This window comes from Hyaena hyaena, unplaced genomic scaffold, assembly GCF_003009895.1.
Source record: "Hyaena hyaena isolate Hyena2069 unplaced genomic scaffold, ASM300989v1 scaffold_180, whole genome shotgun sequence".
NCBI lineage: Eukaryota > Metazoa > Chordata > Mammalia > Carnivora > Hyaenidae > Hyaena > Hyaena hyaena.
This window is the reverse complement of record NW_024080811.1, coordinates 909,033-932,038: the sequence shown is the minus strand read 5'-3', so window position 1 is coordinate 932,038 and position 23,006 is coordinate 909,033. Positions and strand designations below refer to the sequence as shown.

General features: G+C 44.1%; 1 protein-coding gene across 1 annotated transcript in view; it reads left to right on the top strand.

Moving 5' to 3' along the window:
* Positions 1-22,742, top strand: part of ILDR1 (immunoglobulin like domain containing receptor 1) — a 30,466-nt gene extending 7,724 nt beyond the window's left edge. Inside the window, exons 2-8 of the mRNA XM_039240600.1 lie at positions 4,855-5,025; positions 6,358-6,507; positions 10,103-10,222; positions 10,494-10,640; positions 17,276-17,407; positions 17,625-18,454; positions 22,668-22,742. Coding sequence (XP_039096531.1) covers positions 4,855-5,025; positions 6,358-6,507; positions 10,103-10,222; positions 10,494-10,640; positions 17,276-17,407; positions 17,625-18,454; positions 22,668-22,709 — 1,592 coding nt within the window. The 3' untranslated portion in view covers positions 22,710-22,742. The remainder of the gene's footprint in view (positions 1-4,854; positions 5,026-6,357; positions 6,508-10,102; positions 10,223-10,493; positions 10,641-17,275; positions 17,408-17,624; positions 18,455-22,667) is intronic.
* Positions 22,743-23,006: the final 264 nt, after the last annotated feature.

Sequence of the window (23,006 nt, the reverse complement as noted above, 5' to 3'; positions counted from 1 at the left end):
ATGTACATCACCTGGCACACAATAGATCCTCAGATCCACAGCAACAGCTGAGAAAAATGGAGAGAGGTTTGCTGTTGCTCAGTAACTTGTCCTGGGACTCTTCCCCACTCTTTTTGTGGAGGGTAAGAGGTGTAGGTCAGAGAGTGCAGACACTATGGGGCTGAAAGAACTCTGGAGAGAGTGCGAGTGAGCTCAATACAGTCAAAGTTGTGGGAACCTGATCTACTTCAATCAAGGCTTGAAATTCACATAAGGGATGAAATCTAAGAGAGGATGAAAGGGTAGTACCCAGGCAGCAAAGCCAGTGCTGACGTTGATAAAGGTGAGTCATGTCACCTCAGCTGTGTTTTGGCTATAATAAAGGCATTCATGGAAGGGAACTGAATGAGAATTTGGCAATGAAAGTGGTCACCCTTGTCCTCATTCTTCTCCCTCAGAGTGTAAGATTCAGCAATTTTCAAAGCTACCCCAGAACAACTTCGAGTTTCAAACAAATTCCTTTCTCTGACTCCCGGCAAACCTGCCCTCCCTCTTAATGTTCCATCTCTATACAAATAATGTTCACTAGAGTCCTTTGCATAAATTGCTATTTATATCAAATTACCATTCAGCAAAATAAAGAACATGCAGGTTATTAATCACAGTATCAGTGATTGCTGCTGATTATAGCCTGGCTCTACACTCCACAATTATTTGCAGGATACTGAGTACCAAACATCTTCCTTTATTTAAAGAATAACCAGGCATAGTGGCAAGAGCACTGCTCAGGGGTGGAATCTTTACTCTGACCTTCTTAGAAAGTAGAGTGACTATAGACAAGCCACTCACCTTTTCCAGTCTCAGATTTGTGGTGTATGAAATGGCACTGCTCATCTCCTCCCAGGGATCATATTTAGTGTGTAAAAGAAAATATTTGAAAGTACTGCATGGACATAGGATTTTGTTTAGGCCACAAGTAGGTGTTTTTATTTCCATTCCAGTCTATGTTTTTGCTGAGCAAAATAAGCTGGTGTTGACAGTGCCATCCTGTCATTGTCAAAAGCTTACTGGTAGCGACTTCTCTTCAGTTAAAGCTGTGTTGGGGAAAAGCTCCAAGGTCTGTGTCAAGTCAGTTCTGGAAAAAACCAAAGAGGGTGGTGAGGGTAGAGAAGCAAAAATAATAAAGCAGATTACAAAACAATTCATGTTAGGCTTGAGATGCTGGCAGCTGGCTCTTCCATTCTGATTGGACTAATTTCCAGGAATCTTGTAGCTGGTAAAAGACAGCAATTTCAAAATGATGATCTTTATAGCTAGATGAGGAAGTCACGAGTCTTACTCTTTTGCCCTATTACTCTACAAAAAAGTCTCCAGTGATTATCCATTAACTAGAAATAGATGCTTCAGTGTGATTTAGACTCTACCACCAGCACCACCTTATTTATTCCTCTGTTTCCCATAAAGCCAGAATACTAGCCAGTTAGGTGCCCTCTTCTCTCTGTAAATAACTGTCCCTTTCTGATAAGGGCCTTTGCTCACTCTTTTCTTCTGTCTTGAAGCCATGAGTTTCTCTGCCTCCTCTCTATTTTTCATGTGTGATCTTAATCCTACCTGAGTCTTAAGGTCCAGCTTATATATTTCTTCCATGAAGTCTTCCCCATATACAGGTCTCCCCTGCAGAACCTCTTTCTAGCAGGTTTGTTATAGGCACATCCTCATTTCAGCCCAGCCCTGGAGACAGTTTAGATCACTTCTGGGGGCAAGGGACTGCCCTGAGCAGCACTCTGCTCTTTCTGTGGACGTGAGAAAAGTGGGTGCATGTGCCCATCATAAGTCACAACTTACTATTTCATGAGGGCTGTGTCCAGAGGTGAGGCAGGACTCAGAACTGTTTGGTGCTGGCCTTTTGAGCCAGGCTCACCCAACTATTTTGTAAGGAGTGAGAGTGGAGGCCAAATGTTTGTGTTTGTAGGAATAAATCAGTCATATTGAAGCCATTCTACCTGAGAACCTCCTGGAGAGAACCCCAACTTGAACCCCTTTCTCTTTGGCCTTCATAATAAAGGAAAAGAGGAAAAGAGACTAAGACTCAGACGTTGACACTAACACAGCAGCCTATGTGCCGGGCACATGCCAAGTGCCAGAAGAGAATTATCTCACTACATTTTTTCAAGGACCTGATGAGGTTAGTACTATTATAATCTCCAGTCACAGCTAAGAAAACAAAAACTCAGAGTAAATAACTCGTATAATGTCCAAATAAATAGTGAAATGTTATTTGAACCCAGTTGTATCAGAGTCCAAAGCCTGTTTGTTTTGTTTTTAATCTAGTCTACACCAGTGGTTCTCAAAGTATGATGCCCAGAGCAGTAGTATCATCATTTCCTGGAATCTGGTCAGAAATGTAAGTTCTTGGGGCGCCTGGGTGGCTCAGTCGGTTATGCGTCCGACTTCAGCTCAGGTCATGATCTCGCAGTTCATGGGTTCGAGCCCCACGTCAGGCTCTGTGCTGACAGCCAGCTCATAGCTTTGAGCCTGTTTCGGATTCTGTGTCTCCCTCTGTCTCTTACCCTCCCTGCTCACACTGTCTCTCTCTCTCTCTCTCTCTCTCAGAAATAAATAAAAACATAAAAAAAAAAAACCCAAAATGTAGGTTCTTGGGCCCCACCTGTCTTCCTGAATCAGAAACTCCTACTGGCAGTGATCTGGGCTGTTACAAGTCTTCCTGGCGGTGCATGTTCAAGTTTGAAAACTATTATTCTGAGCTAAACCTCCTATGAGAAAGAAGATCCCTTATAACTTGGCTTAGAAACCATATTGACATAGAAACATTCTAAGATGTTGTTTATGTGTGGACCCCTGACCACACCAATGTCCCACCTGATTTTCTGTGCCACCTGGTTCCTCATCAAAGCAGACCTGGAGCCGCAAATATGTTTGTAGGCTTTGTAGGCTTAAGAGGCTTTGGGGAAAGTAGTTTTAAAAAAGAGAAAGGAAAAATTCTTAATTTCTTCAAGTTTTTCTTGATAAAATTTGTCACAATCTTATCATTTTTATTTATGCTCTCATGCTTATGTCAACAGCCTGCACTGCCAGTTTCTACTGTTGATGTATTCTTGGTCATTCATTCCATTATTTATTCAACAAACATCTGTTGGGTGCCAAGGAGGTGACAGCACAGGATGAGGTGCTTGTGCTGAAACAATGAGTCAGAGACAAACTCAGTCAGCTGCTCAGAGCCTGCACTTAACTGGCCATCACCAAGGCATGTGAAAAGTGTTGCCTGGGGGTAGGAAGAGGCACTTTGGGAAAACACAGCGGTCCCCTCTCCCATGTTTGCGGCCAGGGAAGGCTTTTTTTTTGTTAAACATTTATTTATTTTTGAGAGAGAGAGAAAGTGCATGTGCGTGCACACGAGTAGGGGAGTGGCAGGGAGAGAAAGAGGGAGACATAGAATCTGAAGCAGACTCCAGCCTCTGAGCTGTCAGCAGAGTCCAATGCAGGGACCAAACTCACAGACCACAAGATCATGACCTGAGCCAAAGTCAGATGCTTAACCAGTAGAGCCACCCAGGCACCCCAGAATAGGCTTCTTGAGGAGGCAAGGGTGCCACTGAAGCCCTAAGGAAGATGTGAATTCTCTTGTGAAGAGAATGGAGTGGTAGCTAGCTCTAGACGACTGATCCAGCCAAGATGTCCACAAGCAGGAAGACCTGGAGAAGGCGTGGCATGGGAAGGAATGAAGCAAGTTCAGGGTGGCAGATACCCTCAGTATGAGGTGGGGTGTGAAGGGAGATGAGGCAGCAGAGAAAGGGTGAAGGCAGACTTGACCGGCCTCATAGGCCTACTGAACTTCCTTGAGGAAGTGGAGACACATTTTTTTTTTTTTTTACAGAGTGCTATTTTTTTTTTTTTTTACAAATAGTTTATTGTCAAATTAGTTTCCACATAACACTCAGTGCTCATCCCCAAAGTGCCCTCCTCCATGCCCACCCCCCCTCCCCCCCACATCCATCAGTCCTCAGTTTTTGTCAGCATTCAAGAGTCTCTCATGGTTTGCCTCTCTCCCTTTCCCCCACCATTTCCGCCCTTCTTCTCCCCCTTGTTCCTCCATCAAGTTCCTCCTAATCCTCCTATACGTGCAAACATATGATATTTGTCCTTCTCTGCCTGACTTATTTCGCTCAGCATAACACCCTCAAGGTCCATCCATGTTGCTACACATGGCCAGATTTCATTGTTTCTCATTGCCATGTAGTATCCCATGGTATAGATAAACCACATCTTCTTGATCCATTCATCTGTTGATGGACACTTAGGCTCTTTCCATGTTTTAGCTATTGTGGAGAGTGCTGCTATGAACATTGGGGTACATGTGCTCCTAGGCCTCAGCATTTCTGTATCCCTTGGGTAAATTCCTAGCAGTGCTATTGCTGGGTCATAGGGGAGTTCTATTGTTAGTTTCCTGAGGAACCTCCACACTGTTTTCCAGAGGGGCTGTACCAATTTACATTCCCACCAACAGTGTAGGAGGGTGCCCGTGGAGAAACATTTTAAGAAAAGTGACATGAGAAAATATATACATGTATTAGCAAGCTCATGCTAGTACATATACAGCCTTCTTTTAATACAGTTTATTGTTGGATGTGTTATCACCATCAATGGACCATGATATCCTTGCAAATCATCCTTGCTCTTTCTCTCCTTCATTTCATCCAGGATGTCTGCAGTCTCTGCCTCTGACTCTGCCTATGAGCTCTCAACTAGTCAGTGTGTTCACTTATTTGCATTGCTTTTATTACCCCATGAAAAGAAGTAGATCACCTCTCAGAGACATAGTATGCTTTCAGCGTTGTCTCCTGCTCTTGGCTGCAGGGTGCCTGTCCTTGTTGGTGACAGTCCAGCACACGGAGCGCTACGTCACCCTGTTTGCTTCCGTCGTCCTCAAATGTGACTACACCACCTCTGCCCAGCTCCAGGATGTGGTAGTGACGTGGCGCTTCAAGTCCTTCTGCAAGGACCCTATCTTTGACTACTACTCTGCATGTGAGTGCCCTCCCCACTCTGCCCAGGCCCTTCTTGTGAAGCTTGCCATAAGGGCGTAGGAATTATTTAGGATCACAAATCCTTTTGAGAAACCACAAAGCTCACTTAATGCAGTCTCCTCATTTTATAGATGAACAAACAGCCCAGACAGATGAAGTAACTTATTCCTGGTCACATGCTATTTTATTTTAAAATTTATGTCCAACCTGTTCCTAAAAAGATTTAGGCAGCTCAGACATTAAGTTTTTTTAAAAGGCAGTGCACGTCCTGCCTCCCAGCCCGTTCCTGGTTGCATGCCAGCACACTGAGAGGAGTCTGCAGACTGCCACCACCCCCCTCACCACCTTAGAATATAGACAAGAAGCCTCCTACACTCGCCAGGACCCTGAGGAGTGGCCGTTTGTGAACCTCCACACACTGCCACACTCTGTTTTACGGCCAGCCTTCCTGGTGGCCCACTGAACCCTCTCAGTGAGCAAGAGCTCACTGCCCCCAGGAACACATTCTCAGGGCTGCACAACTCCCTATGCTTAGCTGCATCCTACCTCACAGTAGCAGCTGCCCCACTCACAGCAGTTCTGCACTCAGAAAACAAAGCTCTTTCTAGCTGTCTACCTCTGCCTCTCTCAAGGAACAGAGGAGCGCAGATCCTCACTGGCAGCCCTGGGCAATTAACCTTGTAGAAATTTTTGATACTAGAAGTAGACACTGTCTTTGTAGGAAGGAAGTGAGCATCCTGAGATGAGGAAAAATGGGGCGGGGGAGGCATCGGCTTTACCTCTTTTAGCCCTGATTAATGTCTTATAGTATGAACCCTGATACCTAAATGTCTGAGTCACTGACAGAACCTGGCCTCGTCCCCAAGGACACATCTCTAAATCAAGGCATGATTTACAGAGGGTTACTCTTTACATAAAGAGAGAGGAAGAGAGACCAAAGTAGTAGGCATCTGCCACCAGCAAATGCATTGTAAGGGCAGGTGGATGAACCCTTTGGTAGCAGAACCTGGGGTTACCAAAAATGAGGCAAGGGTAGTTGGGATGGGAAACACGGGCATGCAGCCAGGATTTAGAAATGATGGCCTTTTAGAGGGGTCTGGGTCTTGCGTCTCAAAGATTCATTAGTATCACCTGGGGAGATCATTAGAACTGCAGACTCAGATTCTTACTCCAGACCTGCAGAATCAGAATCTTCATGTTTAGCAAGATTCCCAGTAGATGCATGAGCCCAGGAAAAATTGAGAAGCTTCCCTGCTCCAGGGAAGGGTAAACGTGCCTTTCTTCATGGAAATCCCCCACTGCTGTGTGACTTAGCTGTGTCCCCTTTCCTCAGCTTACCAGGCAGCTTTATCCCTGGGCCAGGACCCATCCAATGACTGCAACGACAGCCAGCGGGAGGTTCGCATTGTGGCTCAGAGGCGGGGACAGAATGAGCCTGTGCTGGGGGTGGATTACCAGCAGCGCAAGATCACCATCCAGAACCGTGAGTGCAGGGGAGGCAGGAGGGAAATGGGGGTGGCAAGAGATGCAGACACCATGCCTGACAGGCTGAGTCATCATGGGGATTTCCCTTTTTTTTTTTTTTTTATTCCATTTGTTTGTTTGAGGCAAGTGCCAGATACATAGAGTGCTGTACCACTATCTGAAGTCACTCCCCTGGAAGGTGTCTCTGGATGAGAAGATGTCCTACAGCTTTGGCTAAAGGTCTGAGAGTGGGTGGTTTCTTTTGCTTTTTTATGGCTAAGGTGTGGATCAGGCTTGTTTGCTCCCTCCCATAAATTGCTCTCAGGGCCCCGAGTTTCCCTCTGGCCACTCCTATTGTACATATCTAAGGGACTTTCAAGTAGGTGGCCACCTTGACACCATCATCACCCATTGGCAGAGGAAAGAGCATCATGCTTAGAATCAAAAGACCTGACCGGGTGTCCCATTGCTTCCGCCTGCTAGTTCATTGACCAGTAAATTTTTTTTCTGACATCCAATACCACATCTGAAAGATGGACATAGTGGGCTCTGTTTCCCTACACTGAAGTAAGTATTAAACATCATATCTAAGAGCTATGTCTAAAACATATTTATTATTTGTGCCTAGTACAGGGAGTGGTGGTCAGAGTCCTCAGTCTGCAGTCAGACTCTGGTGTGGGTCCCCATTCTGCACTTATAGGGTATGTGAACTTGGGCAAGTCCCTTTGATTTTTTTTCTACACAATGGGACTTGCCGCAGTATTCCCCATCTCATGGAGATTTGTCAGGATTAAGTGAGATGATATGCACAAAGCACTTAGCAAATATTAAGTGTTCAGTGAACTTTAGTTACGATCACTCAGCACATTTTTGGATGAATGGATTAGATTACATTCATACCTTGTAATCCAGGATTGCCATGATGGATTATTCAAGGCCTGTTTTAGTGAGCTTCACATGCGTGTTAAATAAATATTTGCTGCTTAAAAGGGAAAAAAAGGTAGAGAATACACTAAGTAGGCCACTCAGGGTACCTGTGGCAACAATGTGAGGAAATCAGTGAATATTCAGTGATCATTTAAAAGTAGATCATTTAAAGGGAGCCAACTTAACATTTGCTTCCAAATTTGTGTCTAATACTTTAGCTGTAATATTGAAGTCTGATCCTTTTACATGCAATCTCTGCTGTCCCCAAGCGAGCTCTTGAACTCTTAGCTTTAGGGAACATCTGTCCTATTCTGGTCTCTAGGTACATTCTCAAAGATTCAGGGTGGTTTTGTTTTTCCCAGAGCCTGCAGAATGAGCCCTGATCTGACTCCAAAATTTAAAGTCTCTTTAATTGGCAAGTCTCATTTACAGTTTTTGAAGGATAAAAATCCTCATAGGTGACAAGGTGATAGACAGTCCTTGCTTTTCTTTTTTTGTTGTTGTTGTTCTAATTTTGAACAATACTATCCACTGTTACCACTCCCAGTCACTTTTGGATCAAACTTTGCTTCTTCCTTACCCCCATGGAAAAGCAGTATTTCCTCTTGGTTTTTATTTCTACTACCTCCATACTTGTCCTGACTTTCGAGAGCCCTTCTTTTCTGACACTTCTATGCCCTGTGCTTTGCATCATTTGAGATGACCCGGTCAAATTGGTTCTTGGATTGTTTAAAATTTTAACACATCCAGGGGTGTCTGGGTGGCTCAGTTCGTTGAGCGTCTGACTTCAGCTCAGATCATGATCTCACAGCTCGTGAGTTTGAGCCCCACATTACTCAGAGCCTGGAGCCTGCTTTGAGTTCTGGGTTTCTGTCTTTCCTTGCCCCTCCCCTGCTCCTGCTCTCTTTCTCTCTCTCAAAAATAAATAAACATAAAAAATCTAAATATTAACATATCTGAATGTCCTCATTTCTGTGACATCCCTGAAAAAAAAATGCTCTTGTTTCTAATAAAAACTAGGGCAGACCTATGAGACACATTAACTTGGAGGGAGAACCTCTCCAAAGCACTTTCCCCATTCTTCCAAGTCTAGGGGAAGCTCATTTCTGGGAAAGGTAGTGTGTTTGGAAAATCATGGGTAGGAAAAAATCGTAGAGATTGACGTAGAAAGAAAAGGAAACAAAAGTTGAAGTTAGGCCCAGTGGTGCATGATCTTGCATTTTTGTTTCATTTCCTCAATAAATATTTTTTGAGAAACAGATAATGGAGAATTGTAGATATGATTGACAACTAAGCAGGAGCAAGTCTATAAGGCTAAGGCTCTGTTTGTTGGTTTGTTGGTTTGTTGGTTTTGTTTTTTTTTAAAGACTTTGAAAATGTCCCCTGTCACTTACTTTGAGTGAAATAGCAGGGATGTGGAAGCTGCCCTGATCCTCTGACTGGACTTTAAGCCCTGTTAGGACAAAGGAGTCTTGTTCCTATGCAGATCTTCCCAGTCTCTGACTCAGTTCTGGACCCACAAAAGATCTTTAGTGAAGATTTGTTGCATTTACTAAACTTGAACATACCATTCATCTTAAGTAGCACAACACTTGGTGCACCTGAGAACTGAAAATCCTTTCTTGAATATTGAATAACATTTACCCTTATATATTGGCATTTCATCCTTACTTATTCAACTTCATCTCATAACCCAAGATCCAAAGGGATCCATGCATAGCCAGTGAGAGATGTAGGCTGTGGAGTTTTCCACAGGACTTAGTGGAAAGGACATTAGGACTTAGTGGTTAAAAGCACCAGCTTCCCAGCAGAGAGACATGCATTTGAACCTACTTCTGCTAAGCACTATTTCTCTGTTCTTAGGCCAGTTTCGTGGCCTCCTGGAGTCTTGATTTCTTCATTTGAAATGTGGCTAATAATCATACTTACCGTCTCAGGATTGTGTTGAGTTTGATTGTGAATAAGCAAAAGCTCCAAGTATTAGAGACTTAATAAAGAAGTTTTTTCCCCTCTCATGTATAAATTTGGAGGTAGATAGTCCAAAATTAGTATGGTGGCTCTGTTCCATTAAGTCCTCAGGGATAGTCCCAAGCTCTAGCTCACCAAGAAACTCTTTTTCTCCCTCGTGGTCCAAGATGGCAGTCATCATATTTGCTTTACAGATAACAGTGTAAAAGAAAAGATGAAGAAAAGGACCAAGGTGTTCCCAAACTGTTTTTAGAAAGTTCCTGGGAGCCATCATGTGACACTTCTGCTTACATTCTATCCACCAGAACTGAGTTGCATGTTCATGTCTACCTGTAAGAGATGACAGGAAATAGTGACTTTATTCTAGATGGCCAAGTACATGACCAAAAATTATAAGACTGGGAGGAAAAGGGAGAAGACACCCTGGGAGACAGTGTAATGTCACCTCACCCACTGAGAGAGCTGTGGTGGGAATTCAATGAGACGATGTCCAAATTCCTTTCAAGGCACCTGGGAGGGTTCAATGAATGGTGGGGAGTTCTACCATTATTAGACTGTTTGGAGAAATAGGATGGTCTCAGAAAAAGGAATTGAGGCCTTCCTCTGAACTTTGAGGGGCCCTTTAAGGATGTGGAAGGACAGTGCTGAGTCCTAAGCCATAGGTCAGATACCAGGGCCCTCTCTTTAACTCCTGGTACTTTTGCCCTCCCTCCCTGCAGGAGCAGACCTTGTGATAAATGAAGTGATGTGGTGGGACCATGGAGTGTATTACTGCACCATTGAGGCTCCAGGGGACACATCAGGAGACCCAGATAAGGAGGTGAAGCTCATCGTCCTGCGTAAGTGCTGCTGGAGCTTTCTATTTAGCCACCTCATCACTGTGACACTTTTACATACAGCACAGAAACAAGTAAGCCCGAGTTATTGTTGGATTGCCAACCTCTGAAGGTCCCTTATCAAAACTAAAACTTTATTTATTTATTTATTGCCAGTAACTGATTAAACTTAACCTATAGGTCAAGAACTCTATTTATTAGACCTCTAGAATTTTAGACCGGGAAGCATTCACCTGCATATTTGATTAGCTTCCTCTTGGTGCTTCCCCTGCAGACTGGCTGACAGTGATCTTCATCATTCTGGGAGCCCTCCTCCTGCTCCTGCTGATTGGAGTGTGCTGGTGCCAGTGCTGTCCTCAGTATTGCTGCTGCTATATCCGTTGCCCCTGCTGTCCCGCCCTCTGCTGCTGCCCTGAGGAAGGTGAGAGAGAACAGATGGGCAGTGGGATGGGGTGGTGCTGGAGCCTGATGTCCCAAACAGATGAACTTCACACTCCCACATCAAAACCTTGGGTTCCTCCAGGTTCTCCTCCATGCCCTTCTCCCTTCGCAGGCTCAGAGGTCTTTGACCTCAGTGCAGAATATAATGCTCAAGGAAGCTTTAGACCCAAGTGGGAAGATTTCTGTCTGTCTACAGCTGAGCCTGCCTTAGGCCTCCTTCCAATGGTTCTGCTTGTTGATGGCATTTCTTCAGTGGCCCTGATATGCCTGTGCTTCAGTACTTGTTCCTCGAACTCACCTTGCTTGGACAGGGAGTGGCTAGAGCAAATGGCTTGAATGTAGTGGTAAGTGAGAAGGCCACCTCTTAGAGAGGACTTGAAAAGAACAGATAGAGGAGAAAGGAGTTACAGCAGTGATTCTTAAACTTAAGAATCACCTAGAGGACTTGTTAAAACTTAGTTGCTGGCTCTATGTCCAGAGATGCTGGTTTAATTGGTTTGGGGTAGGCCTAACAATTTGTATTCCTCAAAAGTCACCAAGTGATGTGATGCTGCTGAGCTGTGGGCCACACTTTGAGAATCTCTTTTTAGATAAAGAGATTTAGATGAAGGAGAGAGAGAACGGAAAATCTTGCTCTTAATGTGATCTTTCTCTGGGCTAAAATTTGACGTCAAACGTTTATTTATTTTTGAGAGACAGAGAGAGAGACACACACACACACAGAGTGTGTGTGTGAGAGAGAGAGAGAGAGAGAGAGCGCAAGCATAAGCAAGGGAGCGACATAGAAAGGGAGCAGGCTTCAGGTTCTGAGCTGTCAGCACAGAGTCATATATGGGGCTCAAACTCACAGACTGTGAGATCACGTCCTAAGCCAAAGTCAGACACTTAACTGACTGAGCCACCCAGACACCCCTAAAATTTGACCTTTTAAACCAAAATTATGATATACCCTAAAAAATTAGGTTGTGGAATGCCAAATTTTTAAAGAAAATTATTCTATAAATGATTTTTCTTAATAAGTAGCTGGAGTGGAATCAGCTGCTTTAAATGGAAGGAGTTTTGTGTTATGAAAATAACATTGTTTCCCCTGATGATGTAAGTAAAAGTATGACATTGTAGAAAATTTGAGAAATTCAGGAAAATGTAAAGACTAATCTCAGCACTCAGAGATAATCACTTTTATCAGCCTGGTACATTTGAAAGGAAATTTTTTAAAAGGAAAAATAAGGAATTACCTCCTAAGATAGAAAAAAACTTAATCTACGATGTCAAGAATGTTAAATGGCCTGAATCTAATTTCAGGCCTGTGTTCTGAGGTTGTTGTCTTACAGTGTGTTCTGAGGTTGTTGTCTTACAGGAAAAGAGAACTAAATTTTATTGGATGTCTGCTATGTGTAGGCCCCTTGGATCTATTTCCCTCTGTGAATCCTCACAACCCTAGAAGGCTATGTTATTACTACTTAACAGATGAGGAGACTGAAGGTCAGAGAAGTCACACAGCTAGAAAGTAACAGTGGCAGTATCGTGTTGAATCCATGTTCATCTGACTTACAAGTGCCTGAATGTCACACAGTAGAGGCTGCCACAACTTCTATGTGTAGATCACAATGGACTTGGCAGAGAAACCAGTGACCTCCTGAAAGAGAGGAAAAATAGCAGAGAACTCAATATTGGGCTGTGGAGCTCCCTACCTTTCTTTCAAGAGCCTCAGGGAGAGATACCAAGGAGAAGTCACTATCACTAAAGTAGTAATATATATAAAGAGATGAGAAAACCACTCCCGAGATGCCTTCTTAGGATCCTAAGTCAGTGGGACACTAAAAACAGGCAGAACTTGGGACAAAGCCAACACAAATGATAAATGTATCCACTGTCAGTAAGCTGATAAACAGGTTCTGGGAGAGAATGATTTCTCTTAAGTGGTTAGAGTTCATTTAGAAGTACTGGTAAAATAAAGAAATGAAGGCCACAAATAAAGATCCCTTGACTTGAGCAAATGAGGTCACTTTCAGAGTGAGTCACTGAGGCAGACTGTCTTGAGAATTTTGATGACAAGATGAGATTGCATAGAGGGGACAGAAGTTGTTAAGGAGGGCTCTTGCATGGGGAAGGGGGTGTGTGTTGATTAGAATATGAAAACCCCAAGTACATTTGTAGGCAAAGAACCAAGGCCCGTAGGAAATGAGTAAAATGAAGCCTTAATTTTTTTTAATGTTTTAAAATTTTTTTTAATGTTTTATTTATTTCTGAGAGAGAGAGAGAGAGAGAGAGAGAGAGAGTATGAGCAGGGGAGGGTCAGAGAGAGAGGGAGACACAGATCTGAAACAGGCTCCAGGCTCTGAGCTAGCTGTCAGCACAGAGCCCAATGAGGGGCTCGAACCCACGAACCGTGAGATCATGACCCAAGCCAAAGTCAGATGCTTAACTGACTGAGCCACCCAGGCACCCCAATGGTTTCTGTTTTGTTTTTTTTGTTTTTTTGTTTTTTTTGAGAGAGACAGAGCACAAGTGGGGGAGGGGCAGCGAGAGAGGGAGACACAGAATCCAAAGCAAGCTCCATCCATGGAGCTCAAACCCACTAACCATGGGATCATGACCTGAGCTGAAGTCAGACGCTTAAACCAACTGAGCCATCCAGGTGCCCCGAAAGTGAAGCCTTTTGAGGTGAGGCAATCACTGAGCAGGTGGAACAGTTGGGATTGACATCAGGTGTACAGCAAAAGGACTATCTATAGAAAGGAGGAGAAGGGCAGTGTGACCTCTGGAGAGAGAGAGGAAGTCATTAAAATGTGGGGAATGATCCAAAGTATAAGGGAGGAAGCTGAGGGATCTCATACCGGCCTGTCTTAATTTCAGTAAATCAAAATTCTAGAGGCAGAACAGAGCTTGAGAATGGCATTAGTGTGTCTTGGCCTTCTCTAATCACAGCTCACGTCCCTAACTTTCTCCCACTTCACAGTGAGTTAATAGAGGACCAGCAAGGAGAAAAATGAAATGACACCAAATATTAGTAACCCCTGATATTTCACTTAGTACTGGTAAATGACCCACAGTAGAACTAGAAGATGAAAGTTACTGAAACTGATCCCTATATCAGTTACTGGCCATCCCACCCACAGGGCCTCTAGGCATCCCCCGAGTAGGGTCATGGGCCACACTGGGAATCTCTCATCTACCCACTCACCTCCCCATTCTGCTTAAAGCTGAAGGAAGTAAGGCCTAGAGAGACTTTTGCACAATTTCACATGGCTAGTTAGTGGCAAATCCTGGACTAGACAGTTCTCTTGATTCTATACCCAGGGCTGGTTCCTCTTCCTCAACCAAGATGATGTCATCAGCTGAAAGTTCATGGGGGAGGGAAAGACATGAGAAGTGGGGAATGTTTAAACTACTGCTCTAGAGGAGGGGATTGGGGTTGACAGATCAGTCAAGGGAAGCTAGTTGAGGAGGGCTACTTGAAGTCAGTTGTCTGTGTAGTCAGCTCTGGCAGCATGGGTCCAGAAGCTAGAGCTGAAATGCTAAGAGTTCAAGTGCATGGGATTCTAGGGATCTCCTCAGGATGTCACTGAAATGATTAGCCAGCCAAGTTAGGGGGACTGGTAGTATGGGAAAAAGTGAAAGGACTGTGTGACCATGGTTCGAAAGAGAGTAAAGAAGGAGTTCTGTAAAAGTGGGGAGTGGCTGGTAAGCAGTTACAGGCAAGTGCAGTTGGAAAGCTTCAAAGCACCACAGATGATGCTGGCTACAGGGAAGGAGAGGCGTGGGTCTCTGGAGGAGGGGGAGGTACCATGTCATTTCTGTCACAGAAGAGACGTCTTAAAGAATATGCCCTGGGTTTTCCTCAGAAATGAAGATAAACATGTCTTTGGTAGTTTAGGCTCCAAATGTGTACTTTTGTTTCCTATGAGATCTAAGGCAAAAAACATGACTTATTCTAACAATGAGAGCCACTATCTCTTGACTGTCTCTCATCTATTAGGCATTTCATATGTATTGCTTTTTAACCTCAACTTTACGGAATAGGTATTTCCATTCTTAGCTTACAGATGAGGATCCTGAGCCTGCACACTCTGGAACGTCACCCAAAATCAGATGGCTGGTACGTGCTAGGATTCAGGCTGAAGTCCATCTGACCCTCAAAGCTTATATTTAAGGAAACTAAACCTTGAGGACCATAGTTCTCAAGAGGTCCTTGAGAATCCTTAATAGGAAACTCCAGTTGGGCTTCCTGCACTAAAATTAGGAAGCTTATTGAAAACACAGCTGTCACTTGCTTTGCTTGAGACTGAAGAATATCTGGGAGCAGGATCTAGTAATCTGTATTTTTCACTAGCTCATTAAAGTGATCAAGGCAGACTACTCCACTGAGGTTCAGAGATAACTTATTAGGAGCTTTTTTGAGGCTTAGCTACTTTCTCCATGTCTCTTATTTTCTTGCCCATCTGATTCCTCAGTAGGTGAACAGAAGAAAACCCTGACATCCCCATGGGACCAGAGGGCAAGGGAGAAGCTCAGAGCCCATGTTTTCCACTCCCATCTCAACAGTTCCATTGCATCAGGGAAAGGAGGGCCCCTGGGGAAAAGGATGTGGCAGCTAAGAAGGGAGCAGGTGGGTTGATCTCTGAAGTATAGAAAATTTAATAGGAAAGCTCATGAGGATCTGGAAGGGTTTCTAGGGAGGTATCTGTGCAGAGGGTCCCCATCAGTTAAATCATTTGAGGAGCAAAGAGTAAGCCCAATTTTCCCTTTCTCTACTATTGAATTAAGGGAGTAGGAGAAGGAAGTGGCCAGGATTCAGTTAGAGGGGTGGGGAACTCAATTGTTCCCAACTAAGTCAGATGCCCCCTGGCCTTAGAGGCAGAGAAAGTCTGGAGTGGGTTTTGAAAGGTGTGGAGCTGAGTTAGAGAGTAATAAAGGGAGGAGGTACCACTGTGGAAGGTGTTTTGTTTTGTTTTGTTTTTCATCACAGAAATAAAGAAGTCTGGGACTCAGTGATTTGACAGAAAGAGCACGGGCCTGGGCATGAGAGTGGCACCTCTATCCATCACCAGCTATGGTACCTTAAACTGAGAAGTCAACCTCCCTGCACCCAGCTTCTTCATCTAATTCCTATGTTAACAGATGGTTCTGAGGATTAGTTAGCCTATGTAAAGTGACAGACACATACATATTAAGCTGGGCATTATGTGTGCTGATGGTAGCACATATAGGAAGCTAGGGGAGGCATTTTTAGCAAGAGGGAGAGGAAGGTGCTAAAGCATGTGGAGGGTCTAGAGTGCCGTCCAGTGCCACAGCATGAAGGTGTGGCAGCTGGGTGAGCTGGTCTAGGTTTGCATCTGATTTCCTCCAGGCTGGGTTGTGATGCACCACCAGGGCTGGAGCTCCGGACATTTCTTGGGGCTCTGCTGCAACCACTTCCTGTTGTGCTGGAAGTTTGTTTCACACTGGAGCCATTGGGTCCAGATGGTCAATCAGCTGTTGGCCTCAGAAAATTCCCGGCCCTTTGCAGCAAGGTCCAGACTGCTTATCTGCCCCTCTTACTGTACCAGGAGGAAGCTTGAGGCAGAGCCCTGTTGCTTTACAGGTGGCCACAGGCCTGGAGGAGCCCAGGAGGAGGGGAGAGTGCCAGGTGGAGGGCCTGAGGCAGGCAGTTCCTGCCTGAACTCACAAGTCCATTTCCTACATGCATGGATGGACTGAGACCTTGGGACACAGTCACCTCAAAATAGAAATTCATGAACAAAACCAACTAAATGATTTTGTTTTTAATTTATACTGACAGCGGGCAGAGAGGAGGGGATTGTGTGCTTCATTCAGATGGCTGCACTAGGGAACCGGAGTGACATTTCTACAGATCCCTTGTGCTACTTTTTTAATATGATTTTCTTTGCCCTGAAAGAAAATGGTATTTTCCTTCTTCCTTCTCTGCCTTCACTGCATCCCTTAGAGATTCCCCCTACTTAGGATAAGAAGAAGAGTAGAAAGGATCCACTGGGATCTACTTCAGCTTTTTGCATCTCTTGCCTCCCTTCCACTAGTTTCTCCCCTCTGCCCCAGGGCTGCAGGGCTAGGATACCAGCTAGAACATTCTTCAGTGTCCCTCCTTTTACCAGTAATTCGGCCTATTGACCTCAGCATCTACATCTTTTTTTTTTTTTTTTAAGCTTTTTTCACTCTGAGCAGGCAGCCCTGAGCTTCCCTGGAAGGCCCTGACTCATAGCTGCCTTGAAATCCTTTGCATCGACACCTTCTAGATTTGGCCTGTGGCTGAAGGCCTTGTTGGCCTGGGACTCAAGATTGGATTGCCTACAAATATTCACGTATATACCTACATCTTAGGTGAAATTGGGAATGGCAGTATGATACAATATTTTCAAGACTAGGAAGTCAAGTTTATAGGTATGCTTTCCTTGGGTACAGGGGTTGCAGCCTGTACTCCAGGATTCCCAGCTTCTTGGCAAGATGACCAGTTGTTTACTGTTCCCTTAACTCTCACTCATAGATAGATAGATCAGAAACTGGCCTCTTAGCAAAGCCTCCTAGCAAGAGAAGTGAAGTGGGAGGTATGGGGCTTGTCCTGGCTGAGGGTCTGCATTTCTCCTTTTTCCCCTCTAGCCCTGGCTCGCCACCGGTACATGAAGCAGGCTCAGGCCCTAGGCCCTCAGATGATGGAAAAACCCCTGTACTGGGGGGCGGACAGGAGCTCCCAGGTTTCATCTTATCCAATGAACCCGCTGCTGCAGCGAGGTAAACCTTGCCAGAGGTTTGGGATGGGAGAGGGCAGAGGGCAAGGGTAGGAATATGGGCTGCGTTGGTGCCCTCTTGACAATATAGTGAATATCTATGATCAAGGATGGGGACGGGATGGATGCAAGCTGAAAAATGTGGCATTTTGGTGCCATGGTTGTGAGAAACATGTTTTGGGCCAGCAGTTCTGTATGTTCTTATCTTTGTTTCCATTCAGATTTGTCCCTGCGATCCAGCCTCCCACAGATGCCAATGAGCCAGACCACTGCTCACCCTCCCATCACCAATGGTGTCCTAGAGTATTTGGAGAAAGAGCTGCGGAATCTCAACCCAGCCCAGCCTCTGCCCCCTGACCTCAAAGCCATATCTGGCCAAGCCTGCAGCATGCTGTCCTCCCTGGGCTCTGAGGTTGTGGAACGCAGAATCATCCACCTGCCTCCACTGATCAGAGACCTGCCGTCCTCACGGAGGACCAGCAACTCCTCCCGCCAGCAGTGGCTCACCCCAGTTCCCCCTGGAGCCTGGGATCTGAGGGAGGGACGAAGGCAGCCCCACTACTCTGATTTCCACCAGGAGCCCCAGGACGGGGAGCCTAAACGCCACCAGGGGTTGGAGGGACGGGAGCTGAATCAACTTCGGAGGGGAAGGCGCCACTCCTCAGGACTGCGGGGGTCACCCACGCCCTGGTCAGACAGGGACAGCTTCAGTGACGGCCCCTCGTCCAGTGAGGCCCGCTGGTGGCCCAACCACCCACCTGCCCGGAGCCACTACTCAGGCCGACACCACAGGCCCAGTGCCTGGGAGAGTGCCCAGAGGCCCCGGAGGCGCAGGCCCCGCAGCTACTCCCCTCCCTTGCCCTCCGGCCTCAGTTCCTGGAGCTCTGAGGAGGATGAGAAGGAGAGGCAGTCCCGGAACTGGGGAACCCACCACCGCAGCCGCAGCTCACACCCCTCAAACTGGCCTGAGGAGAAGCCACCCAGCTACCGCTCGCTGGATGTCATGCCAGGCAAGAATGGCAGGAAAAAAGGGAGTGTGGAGAGGCGCTCGGTGAGCCTGGGGCATCCTGCTGAGGGTCGGGCATGGGCAGAACAGGTCTTGGCCACAGCTGACACGGGCCACCCCACGGGCCACCGGTGAGGGTACTTCTTCCTTGTTTTGCACAGCTTGCCCCGTGGGCTTGGTGAGACCTCTTGTTAGAGCTCAACGGGTCTGGGTGAGTGCAGAGGGCCAGGGAGGGGTTGATGTTTGATGCTTAAAAAAGGGCCTTCTAATGCTCAGACCAGCCCTCATCACAGTCTGATGAGGCAGAGCTTCCCCATTTCACAGATGGAGATGTGAGGCTCAGAATAATTAAGTGCCTTGTGAGTAGTGGAGCTAAGACTTAAACACAGGCTTTATGGCTAAGGCTTTACTTCCTGTCATACCTGCCTGTCTTTACTTAGCAACCATATTTCCATACCCCAAATTAGAACATGCAGCCTGACAGAGGACATTTGTGCCACTTCTGAGTGCTGCAAGTCAGTGTGCAAGGCCTTGTATTCAAGGATGAGGTCCTCTGAGACCCCCTGGAAAGAATCTAAGAATCCTTAAACTGATGAAAACAAAAGAAAACAATAAATACCTCATACCCCAAATATGGGTAAAACTTTAGGGTTCTATGAACAGGCAAGGTACTAGTTATAGCTTACCAGCCTAAAAAGGGGCACAAAGAGGGATTATAGGCCTTAATTTGTTTTTTGATTAAAAAAATTTTTTTAATTTATTTTTGAGAGAGACAGAGACAGAGCACGAGTAGGGGAGGGGCAGAGAGCCAGGGAGACATAGAATCCAAAGCAGGCTCCAGGCTCTGAGCTGTCAACACAGAGCCTGACATGGGGCTTGAACTCAACAGACTGTGAGATCACGACCTGAGCCGAAGTTGGATGCTTAACCAACTGAGCCACCCAGGCGCCCTGGCCTTAATTTGTTTTTTAAGATGTGGCTTTAAAAAATCATTTTATAATTAATATGTCCAAGTGATGGTATTCCCTTAATGTTGTCATTTTGCAAAGGTATGCTTCCACTGCTCAAAAATATCCCGAACTGCCTTCAGAACCAATTTACATGAAAATTTATTTCTCTATTGGACCAAAATCTTCTGTTTGCTTCTGTTGAGATAGAGATATGTAGTAGGCTCTGAGGGAAGTTCCCAGAGTAGAGGGTATTATAGGAAAAAGACTTTTAGTCTCTAATATACTTTCAAGGATATATCTTTCATTTGGAAATGCAAATTCTGCTGTGATTTGTTTAAAAAACAATCACATGTATGTAGTGTGCAAAGAAACAGGCACCTTGTGGAGGCTAGAGTGCTAGTCTTTCAGGAAAAGAGCCTTGGTGAGAGAGTAATTCATGAGGAAGGTAGTGAAGGACTGCAGGCAGTTCTGAAATAATGGCAATTATATCATATTCTCACAGATGTCCCATGAAAGAGGCAAAGCCCAGTAACAATGAAACTTAGTAATATCCTTACTAAGTGGTACCTAGCTATGGGCATTTATGCATTTATGCACGATCTCATTTAATCTTTGCAACACTCTGTGAGGTTTTTACTATTATCTTCATTTTACAGTGGATACAACTCTTTCTTCCATGTCACCAGTAAGAAAATTATATCCTGAAAGAAAACCCAGAACCAGTTAGAGCTGGGACAATGGCTGTTACTATAGTCATTAGTGACTAAACTGTCTTTTATTTTAACAGAAAAAAAAGTAATGTAAAAGGCAGTGTTTGACCCCAAATCCAAGTGCTGTTTTCTTATAATTTTTTCATTTTTTTTCATTTTCTTTAAGTTAAATTATGTGGTTTCTTGTAAGAGAGAAGGGTAAAAGGAACATTAATGAAATCCCAGACACTGGGGTAAGCCCTTTCTAAACCTTATTTCATTTAACCTTTGCAATATCAGGTAAGGCTCAGTGAGATTAAGTATCATGCCAATCACACATGCCAATAGGGAGTGAAACCAGAATTTGAACATAGACAGCTCTCTGACTCTCAAGCCTGTACCCTTTCAGTAACTCTTAACGCCTCATTCAAAAGAAAGAACAATCATCTGGGGGCAGTGATGTTTTCCTTCTGTATGTCTTCCTGGTGACTTTATTTCTTCTCTTCCCCATTTTCTGAAAGTATCACAGCTTCCTTTATCATTAAGATGTACATACCACTAATTCTACCACAGGCAAACCAAATTTTCTATTGTAAAGTTGCTCATGAGACACACAGATTTCACTCAAGATCATTTTGAAAGCCTTCATTGTTTTGGATCTCTGAGCTTATCTCCCAAAGAGTTATCACTTTACTTTATCACATTCAACTGTCTACTCATATTCTGAGTGACTAGAGGCCCAGGGCCAAAGCTGGCTTTAGAAAATTGGTTGGTTTGAAAGGGCACAGTGTTTTGTTTATAGTTGGAATTTTGAATGCCTTTAGTGAAGTCTCCAGGGCCAAAGTCTCACTCTTTGCTTCTTCTGTGGGGCTGGATGCTTCCCACACACTTTCCTAGCCTCTGAAGTCTTCAGAGCTTGCAGATAACTTCAGAACTTATAATACACTTAGGCCACTAGATGGCAATCTTTGATTATGTATTACTAGAAGTTTCTGTTCTTGAGTTGATGGTTCACCATTTTCTTAAATTTTTAGCAGTTACAATTTTACCATAACTTTTTACAAAATACTTTTTTTTTTTTTTACAAATACTTATCAAAATACTTTATTAAATATTCAGAGCAATATGCATGAATCAAAAACTCTTTTGGCTTACATGGAAACCTCTCTGAAGAATAATGTTTAACAAATATATACCAAGGAGCAAGAGCTTCCATCCAAAATAGATAAGAATTATTCTTTGCACAGTGCCCATGAAAAAAATGGAAGTTATATTGAAGAGTCTCCCATTTGACTACAAAACCAGTTGAGATCTGACCTCAGGTCTGGTGTTTGTTCCACTCCACCAGACCTCAGAAATCTAAGAAACTATAATATCAAGCTTTAAACTCCTGTGGTTTCACACTGCATTGCCCCCGTGTTCCTGACCTCCTTCAAACTGATTATCTTTCTTTCCAATCTTGCCCTAACAGAAAGGGCTTCCCAAGGCATGTCTGGTGTCTGGCAAGCTTGGCCTATACACACCTGTTCTAATATAAGAGAAACTATTGCATTCCTTCCTCTCCAAGTTAAATTCAAACTTTCTATCGAGAAGCCAAGATTTCTTTTTTCATTTTTCTTGACTCAGTTTAATAAAAGCTTTTTTAAATCAACATACTTAATCTATTTTTAATACAATGCCTATTCCTTGATCATGTGTAGGTTTTTCTTCAGCAAGCCCTGCACAAGGAGCTTTCCTTTCATCCCATTTCATTGCTTTCCTTTGTATCAGAGAACATTTATCCCATAGAATTTTGATTAGAAGCCATGCCCCCTAAAAACCACTTTCCTAATAAAATGGAAATACATTTTTTTCTATAGCAACATGAATGTATATACATATACAATGCATTTTGAACAGTATGTTTTGGGACAGATACCTTAATTTGCCATTTCAAGTAAGATAAACAAGGTCACATTCATGGACTACAGCTGTAGATATTCAAAACTTAGATAGAAATGATCCCCTACAATATATAGTTAGAGAAATATGAGAAGTGTAGGCATAGTCCTTGCCCTGATAGAACAAGTTGAAAAAGCCAAAAGATCGAGTGGACTAACTTCTGAAGAAAAGCCACAGAGTTTGGTCAGGAAAGATAATTAATGATCTCTGAAAAATAACTTGAGGGAAAAACTAAGGTATGAAGCTTAACTTTTTAGAAGGGCTAAGAAGGAATGGTTCAGGAGAATATAAGTAGGAAAAGGCCTGGAATGTGTCTTTATGAACAAATGGTAGGGAGATGGGCTGATGAATGGACAGGGTATTTTTTTTTTTTTTTCAGCCTAAGGGAGACTTAAAGATGTTAAAATCAGCAGGTTACAAAGTGAATGAGACTAGGAAATTTTCAAAAATTAAAGATGTTTGAGGGAGGCTCCAGGGAGATATGAAAGAAGAGAAACCTAAGCCTGGGGAAGAAACTGGCTTTATGAAGAGTCAAGAAATATTTTTTAGATTCATATATGCTGTCCCAGCATCCACCACTCACCTAGGATTTGCACAGAATCAAGTGCATCTTGTATGGTGTATGCATAGACAATAGATCCCAGCTGACTGGATTTTTTTTTGTGTTCTATTCCCCAGGAGAGAGACAGCTCCCATAGTGGAAGGAGTGTGGTCATTTAGTCACCGGGCACAGCACTACTTCTTTGGCTACTTCTCAGCTCTGCATGTCATCAACATCACCAGCTGACTTGGGAGGGACTCTATAAGTCCATATCTAACAGTTGTGGCTTATATTCTGAGAATAAAGTAGAAGAATATTAAAAACAAAAGTTTGAGGAATTAATGACTATAGTGTTAGCTTTGGCTCACACTCTACACATTTAGAGTATCTGACATGTAATGGACCCTAACTGGGATATGATCCCTCAGACACTTAGTAGCTGGAGTCTTCAACTAGGTTACACAGCTCAGAACCAT